The 9,288-nt window shown below is 34.9% G+C and overlaps 1 protein-coding gene across 1 annotated transcript; it reads right to left on the reverse strand.

Annotated features, from left to right (window-relative positions):
- Positions 1–440: 440 nt before the first annotated feature.
- LOC123582201 (olfactory receptor 4F15-like) lies at positions 441–1,376 on the reverse strand. The gene has a single exon (XM_045448457.1). It carries the CDS (start codon positions 1,374–1,376, stop codon positions 441–443), a length of 936 nt encoding a protein of 311 aa, XP_045304413.1.
- Between the last annotated feature and the right edge of the window lie 7,912 nt (positions 1,377–9,288).

The raw sequence follows: 9,288 nt of genomic DNA on the forward strand, positions 1-9,288 counted from the left end.
CTAAGTTAAAATAGGAATTAAAAATATAATTTATGGATTTTGATTTACTCAAAGTCACATTTTATCTATTAAACCCATAAGTTTACTATGAGATATATTTATCATTTTTGAGGTATTTATTGATAATGAGAATAAATACAATAAGCAAGTCCCAGAAAATGTCACTTAGAAAATGGTATTTGAATGTTAAGTTTACTTCTAGAAATCAGCTCAGTTTTCTATTCTCATCTCTGTTCTTGGTGGAAGTAGATGAGGTCAACTTATTCTCTGTTGTTAGCCAAATAGAGTCACCTCTGATTCAACATTCAATTTCTACAGATGGGCCTTTATTGAACTATCTCCCCACATGGCGGCTCTTTTCATAGTAATGTCGACAGTCATATGACTTGCAGTGTTCTTGGTGAGCTTGCAGCATGTAGAATCTAGATCTGCATTCATTATTAGATACGAGTAGGGTGCACAATCCGCTTGCCCAGTCTTCTCATGGCCACTCTCATGTCTTTGTTTCTTAATGTATAGATGGCAGGATTCAAGACAGGAGTGATAGCGAAGTCGACTATGAACAAATACTTATCCAGTGATGATGTAGGGAAAGGCCACACATAGAGAAACATGCATGGCATAAAAAACAAAATCACTACAGTGATGTGAGCTGACAATGTGACAAATGCTTTGGACAAGTCCCCTGAAGAACGTTTCCAGACAGTGACCAAAATGAAGATATAGGATATAATTAAGGAGAAGAAAGTAGCCATGGATATAAACCCACTGTTGGCAATGATTACAAACTCTAGCTTGTAAGTGTCTACACAAGCAAGTTTCATGACGCGAGGAAAATCACAGTAAAAACTATCTACTTCATTAGGGCCACAAAAGGGCAGGTTTATGACAAAAACAAACTGAGATACAGCATGGATTATCCCCACTATCCAGGCAGCCACTACAAAGGAGACACACATTTTGGGGCTCATGATGGTCAGGTAGTGGAGAGGTTTACAGATTGCGGTGTACCGGTCATATGCCATGGCTATGAGCAGCACCATCTCAACTCCACCCATGACATGAATAAAAAATATCTGTATCATGCATTTTGGAAAGGAAATGATGTTACAGTCAGTGAAAAGATCAGAGATCATTTTGGGCACTGTGGTAGAAGACAGACCTAGATCAAGAAGAGAGAGGTTGGCCAATAGGAAGTACATGGGGGTGTATAAATGAGAGTCAATAATTACCGTGAACACAATGAAGAGGTTTCCTAGGATAATTCCCATGTAGAACACAGAGAAGAACCAAAAGAGAAAAAGGTGCATCTCCCATGAATTTGAAAGACCAATCAATACAAATTCAGATACCACAGAGTCATTTGGTCCATCCATTGGGTCAATCAGTAGAGAAGACGCTGAAGTATTCTGAAGGTAGAAAATAAGAATTGAGAAATATGGGTACTGAACATTGATATGCTTTTGCCCCTCAATGAATTTGTGGAAGATATGTTGTAATTGCCAAAATGTGAAGCTGGAAAACATACAGAGAAGGCAAATGAAAGGAAGATAAATGAATAGGAGAATTGAGATAATCATAAGTTCAACTAGAGAGAGAAAGAAACAATTATTTGGAAACATGGAGTAATTAGGAGCAAAGAGTAACACTTCCTGGTAAAGAGCCTCTTTACCATGCTCGTTTTGCAATAATTCAGTCTTTCTCAGTCTTTTCCATATACATTCAGGAAAACATCTTCTGTTTCGTGAATAGTTACCCATAATTTGAATGTTCAAACTCTTAATGATACTTGTACACACATTTTCTTGCAGAATGTACTCTCTGACTAATCTTTACTTCACACCTGTGAAATCTTGGGAATTAACACTCATTGTGACCAAGCCAATGAGTAAAAGACAATGAGTAAAAGAGTGTTGAATGTAAAAGGTGTGGTAACATAAAATGAAAAGGCTTAGTCCTTTGATAGTTTACAATACTTGTGATTGCAACAAGTCACTTGGAAAATTAAGATACATTTGAGGTCAAGTGAACCTCCCAACGCCAAAAAGAGAGTGTCAGAAGACTCAGAAAAATGGCTTTTCAGTACTTTGCTAGGATTGAGAGAGATTTTGTGCTTTTGAAAGGTGTGTTCTAGGATTAATGAGTGGCAATTTAAACACAAAACAGAAATAATTATGCTCACTGAATCAAAATATTTAATCGTGATATACTAAGAGCATGTCAAAACTACTGGATCTCAAGCATTATGAGAGCTTGTCTTCAAATATTTGAAGCTTAGTTCAGCTAAAATGCTATTTGGAGGTGTGCAAAATTGCTCCCAACAACTTTTTTCCAGGGGAATATCTGTTTTCAATTTGAATAAGTAGAAAGGATGAAGATGTATAAATTCATTTGGACCCATTCATTATTTAATTTAAAGTGAAAAATTAAAAGTACATTTAAGAGATAAGATATTAGAAGATATGCAGAAGGGAATTGAGAAGATTAGTACCAAAATGAGTGTGGCCATTATAAACAATGCAAATTTGGATTTGACATGTCCACTAAATTATAAAGTGACAAAACCTGGTTACAAATGAGTATGTGTTATATGATATGCTCTTTACAAGTATACACTACAAAAATATGTAAATACATGAACATCTCGAGAAGATCACTGGATCAATGACATTTTAGGTAATTTTAATATTAAAAAACTTGACCATGTATATTTTGTTTTTTCTATATTGGCCACATGTTTGTAATAAAAACTGTTAAAATGTAGAAAGAGACTCATAAATACAGAGAAGAAACTTGTGGTTGCCAGACAGAAGGGTTGTAGAGGGTTGTAGAGAAAGGGGTGAAGGGAGTGGTGCTCTATCCATCTCTGTCTCTGTTTCTCTCAAATAAATAATAGAGAAGGGCAAGAGAAAAAGAAGCATCTTGTGAGATTTATGGAGAGAGTAGAGAATGCATATATGTGAGAGAGGTGGATTTTTACATATTTTTGGTACTAGATTTATAATTTAAAATTTAAACCATCATTTCTTGGGGGTAAATGACAATTACTGGTATACTGTGTAGAAAATCTTGGTGTTTTATGCCTAATTTTAACCAGAACTTTACACGTACATTCAATACGTGTGAGTGAGTTTGGAGTTAAGGAATATTAATGATTGGCAACTGAATGGCTTTTTATAGAATGCTGGTGTGTTATTTGAAACATGCAAGTCTTACACTGAAAACAATGGGAAAGCATTAATATAAGCTATCTTTAGTTTGCTAATCAAATTTTATTCTTCCTAATATTTCCTAAAACAGAATTGACTGAAGAAATCTGTCTAAAGAGAAAAGCGAAAGGTGTGTAGCGAAATCAGACTTACTAGTGACTGCGTGCTATGTTGTGATGATTACCCTGCTTACAGAGGATCCCATCTTTGCTCATGATTGATCAGGAATTGATTCTAGTAATTAGTTTATTCTGAAAGATTGAGTTCATGCTTACAGCATGAGGAGAGGATGAATTCAATCTGCTTAAAATTTTTTTAGTTGTTTTTCTTGCTTAGAAAACATTAAGAATTAGAAATTCTTTGGAGGCAGAGTCTCAAAAGAGTTGGTTTCTATCCCTGCTGGATATTTTGACTTTAACATTCAGAACATAGAAAACTTTTTATGTAGGTAATGCAGAGAATCAGATAGAACTCAGGTTTTTTTATTTTAGTGATTGAAAATTCCCACTTCTTAAGGGGCCAAGAGCAATTATCACCAACCTAACACTGAAAACACAGAGAAGCAAAGCTGTCCCAAACTCATTTTGCCAGTATCTTGTCACTGTTGTACCATATTTTCAGAACTGATGGATACCAGTTATTAATTCATATTCATTCTTATTCTCTCTTTATTTCTTGACCCAGTCATTGGCTAACATCATCAAATGCTTTATCAAATATGCCAAGTGGAGGGACTCCACTCCAGCATTCCCCATATGAGGACAGAGAATCATTTCCATTTGTTCAGTCAGTTAGGAGCATGAGTGGGAATGGAGTGGGCAAGAAATATTTACCATATTTGGTCTTCACAATAGCATATGTGAAGTGTCACATAAGACTATGAAGAAAGTGGTGAGAGGTACAAGATTCTTGAGATACCAACCTACCAAAACCAGACATCATAAATGTTAATCTTTTCAGAAATATCTCCTTCGTCAGGCTTAATATAATTTTGTGATTAAAATAGTAAGAATAGTGTTCAAGGGACTGCAATAACTGAAGACAGAAGGAAAGTATACAAGTGGAAAAGAAAGAGAGAAAGTGGAATGGAAGAATAAGAAGGGAGAGATTGCTATGTAATACCATAGCAATCTCTGTTCCTAAAAACATTAGGAATATTTTTCTAACCTACCTGTTCTGTTCTAGGGTGTGAAGCAGCATTTGTAGAATCTCAATATTTTTGTTTTCTGCTTTGTAGTATAATCACCTTCAAGACAAAAATATATGTCTCTTCCCAGTGAGAATACAGTTAATTAGTGGTAGTAGGTGTTAGTGACCCACTGATATTTCTTAGATTTCTACTAACCAGACTTTTATTGATTTCTCCTGGGTACCAGTTCTATGAGTCATGTTAATTTTCCCAAGAGGAAAAAAAAAATATCAGAAGAGTTACTTGGTGATGAAAGGTAAAAAAAGAAGGAAGGTGTTAGAATATCTCCTGTATATCAGGCAAGATAATATGCAGGATGGGTGGAAATAGGTACCATTTAGAACAGGAAATGTGAGCCTACTTAGATTTGCTGATTTGGGAAGAAGGAGAAGTCTACAATTATTGCAGATGCCCTCATTTATGGAGTGGCAGAGAATGAGCCCTATGCATCAATTTTTTTTTCCAGAAGAAGCAAAAGACTTTATGCAAGTCTTATGTGCATTCACGATTCATTCTCATTCAAGATGTTTTATCTGTTACTTATCCCAAAATTAATCACCAACACTAAAAATGTATTGAATGAATGAATGAATAAATATGTTGGTGTGACTATTCTATTCTTTAATCATATTGGATTATAACTGGACATAAGTGGTATGGGACCATGCTGAATTGTTGAACAAAAGGAAAAAAGCTTAAGAAATGTAATTCTGGATTAAGAGTTGGAAAATTATGACCTATAGGTCGAATTTGGACCACTGCCTGTTCCTCAAATACAGTTTATCGGAACACAGCCATAACCACTTGTTCATGTATTGTTTATGGCTCCTTTGTGCTACAACAAGCAGAGTTGCATAGTTTCACCAGACACCATATGGCCCATAAGGTTTGGCCTGTTACACAAGAAACTTGATGACCATACCCAAGCTCATGCAAGTTAGGCAGAAGAAGAGGGAATAGTAGAGGATCGTCCACATCCATCTTCATCATCTTCATATATATTAGGAGTAAAGATACAGATGAAGGTTGTGAAGTTAGTTGAAGTCCTGCAGGTCATGCCTCCACATACACTGCCTACACTCAACGGGCACATGCTTGTGGGGTCCAGTTCAAACTGAATATGTATAGCTTTTATTTAACAAAATTATTTAAAATGACACCACTCCTTCTCATACCTTTCCAAAAAATCAAAGAGGAGGGAACACTCCCAAATGCATTCCATGAGGCCAGCATAATTCCAATATTAAAGCCAGATCAGACACTACTAGAAAAGAAAAGTACAGTTTAGTGCTTCTAATGAACATAGATGCAAAATTTTTGGACAAAATACTGGCAAACTAAATTCAGCAGCACATTAAAAAGATCATTCAGAATGATCAAGTTGGATTTATACCTGGCATGCAAGGAGGGTTCAATGCACAAAAATCAATCAATATATCACATTAATATAATGAAAGAAAAAAAATATCATATGATCATCCCAGACGCAGAAAAAGCAGTCGACAAAATTCAACATCAAGTTTATAATAAAACACAGCAAATTAGCCATAGAAGCACATTTCAACATAGTAAAGGCCATATAGGATAAGCCCACTGCTAACATGATACTTGGCGGTGAAAAGTTGAAAGCTTTTACTCTAAGATCAGGAGTAAGACACAGTGCCAATTTTCACCACTTTTACTCAACATAGTTCTGGAAGTCCTAGCTAAAGCAATCAGGTAAGAAAAGATATGAAATCATTAGAATTAGAAAGGAAAAAGTAAAACTGTCTATATTTGCAGATGGTATGATTTTATATATGGGAAATCCTAAAAACTCATTCCAGAAAACAGAGTACTGAACAAATTCAGTTTAGTTGCAGGATACAAAATTAACACCGAGAATTCAGTAGTGTTTCTATACACTAGCAATATATTTTCTGAAAAGGAAATAATGAAATCAATCCCATTTATATTAGCTATAAAAAACTAGGGAATACATTTTACCAAAGAGGTGAAAAATCACTACTTTGGAAACTACAAGGCATTGATAGAAAAGATACAAATAAACGGAAAGATATCCATGTTCATGGGTTAGAAGAATTAGTGTTGTTGAAATGCCCATACTACCAAAAGCCAACTGTAATTTTGATGCAATGTCTATTTAGATTCCAATGACATTTTTTACAGAAGTAGAAAAAACTCCTAAGATTTATATGGAACCTCAAAAGACTGAAGAGTCAAATTCTGAGAAAGAACAAAGCAGGAGGCATTACACTTCCTGATTTCAAGCTATTTATAAAGCTACAGTAATTAAAACAGTATGATATTGGCATAAAAACAGACGAATAGACCAATGGACCAGAATTCAGAGCTCAGAAATAAAGCCAAGCATATACATTCAACTACTATTTGAAAAAAAAATCAAGAACACTCAATGGAAAAGAGATAGTCTCTTTAATTAATGCTGGGAAAATGGGATATTCTCATATAAAAGAATAAAGCTACACCCCTAATTTACACCACTCATGAAAAATAACTTGAAACCTTACAGACTTAAATATAAGACCTGAAACTATGAAACTCCTAGAAGAAAACTTAGGAAAAAAAACTCCAAGATAAGGATCTTGGTAATGATTTTCTGGAAATATACACCTAAAGCACAAGCACCCAAGTCAAAACACACAAGTGGGCCTACATCAAACTAAAAAAGCTTCTGCACAGCGATGGAAAGTATCAACAAAGTGTAAAGACAACTTGTGGGTGGGAAAAAGTGTTTGCAAACCATATCAGATTTATTATTTAATATCCAAAAGTTATAAAGAATTCATGCAACTCAATGGTAAAAGCCAAATATTCCAATAAAAAATGGGCAAATCAGGATACGTGGGTGGCTCAGTCGATTAAGCATCTGAATTCAGCTCAGGTCATGATCTCACAGTTTGTGAGTTTGAGCCCCACAAGGGGCTCTGTGCTGACAACTCAGAGCTTGGAACCTGCTTAACATTCTATGTCTCCTCTCTCTGCCCCTCCCCTGCTCATGATCTGTCTCTCTCTCAAAAATAAGCATAAGGCAAAGCACATGAATATTCATTTTTTTCCAAAGAAAATGTATGAATGGCCAACAGGGACAGAAAAAGGTGCTCATCACTGGTCATTAGGGGAGTGCAATAAAACTACAATTAAATATCACCTCATTCCTGTTAAAATGTCCATCAGCAAGAAAACAAACAAAAAAAAAGTAAGAAATGTTGGTATGAATGTGGAGAAAAAGGTACCCTAGCACATTGTTGGTGGGATTGTAAATTGGTAACCACACTATGGAAAACACTATGGAGGTTTCTTTAAAGGTTAAAAATAGATAAAATCTAGCAGTTTCACTCCTGGGAATATATCCAAAGAAAATGAAAACTAACTCAAAAAGATATCTGCACCTCCTCATTCATAGCAGCATTATTTACAATAGCCAAGACATGAAAGCAACCAAGGGGTCCACTGATGGATGAATGAATAAAGAAGATATATATATATATATATATATATATATATATATATATATATATATATACACATACACATACATATATACATATATATATCTTCAGCATGGAATATTATTCAGCCATAAAAAGCAATGAAATCCTACTATTTGAGACAAGATGGATGGATGGATTTGGAAGGTATTATGCTAAGTGAAATAAGAAAGAGAAAGACAAATACTGTATGATCTATGTGGAATTTAAAACAAAAACAGTCGAATCTCAGAAAAAGATAAATTTGTGGTTACTAGATGTGGCGAGGGTGGAGGGGGAATTGGAAGAAAGCAGTTAAAAGATACAAACTTCCAGTTATACGAGAAATAAGTAGTGGGAGTGTAATGTACAATGTTATGACTATCAATAACACTGCTTTATGATACTTGGGAAGTTAAGAGATTAAGTTCAAAGAGTTCTCATCACAAGGAGAATTTTTTCTTCTTCTTATCTCTTTGAGATGATGAATGTTAACTAAACCTACTTCAGTAATCATTTTACAATAAATATAAATCAACACCATCATGTTGTACAACTTAAACTTATACAGTGATATATCTCAATTATTTCTCAATAAACCTTGGGAAAAAGCTCTAACAGTAGGCCTCCCTTATTTGTGGGGGATGAATCCAATAGACCCAATGGATGCTTGAAACTGCAGACAGAACCAAACCCTAGATATACGATGTATTTTCCTGTATGTACATACCCAACTAGGATAAAGTTTAATTTATAAATTTGGCACAGGAAGAGGTTAACAACAGTAGCTACTAATAAAATAGAATAATTATAAGAATATATTGTAATGAAATCTGTATGAATGTGTTCTCTTTCTTCCAACATTTTTTATAAGAAATATTTTCTTTTTTTTCAAAATATTTAATTTTTAGTGAGAGTGAGGAGGGGAGGGTTGGGGCAGAGAGAGATGGAGAGAGATAATCCCAAACAGGGGCAGCCTTAAACCAGATGCAGGGCTTGAGCTCATGAACCACCATGAAATCACGGCCTGTGACAAAATTAAGAGTTGGAAGCGTAACAGACTGAACCACCCAGGCACTCCTCTTTCAAAATATTTCGATGTACTATATTCTGCCTTCTTGTTCTTGTAATGCTGAGATGATAAAATGCCTGTGTGTTGAGATGAAGTGGGGTGAATGATGCATGTAGGCATTATGACATAGTGTTAGAATGCTGTTAACATTCTGATAAGTCATCAGAGGAGGATCATCTGTTTCCAGATTATGGTCAACCATGGGTAACTGAAACCACAAAAGCTGAACTGCAATTAAGAGAGAATTTCTACATTTTTAATGCTTTTTTTTGTATTCATTTTCTCTCTAATTCATAATTTCTCCTCTGATCTTTGTGATTTCTTTTG

The sequence above is a fragment of the Leopardus geoffroyi genome, chromosome B3 (assembly GCF_018350155.1).
Source record: "Leopardus geoffroyi isolate Oge1 chromosome B3, O.geoffroyi_Oge1_pat1.0, whole genome shotgun sequence".
NCBI lineage: Eukaryota > Metazoa > Chordata > Mammalia > Carnivora > Felidae > Leopardus > Leopardus geoffroyi.

Bases quoted from the DNA above. Each gene is read 5' to 3' on its own strand.
- LOC123582201 (XM_045448457.1), bottom strand. From the start codon at position 1,376: ATGGATGGACCAAATGACTCTGTGGTATCTGAATTTGTATTGATTGGT.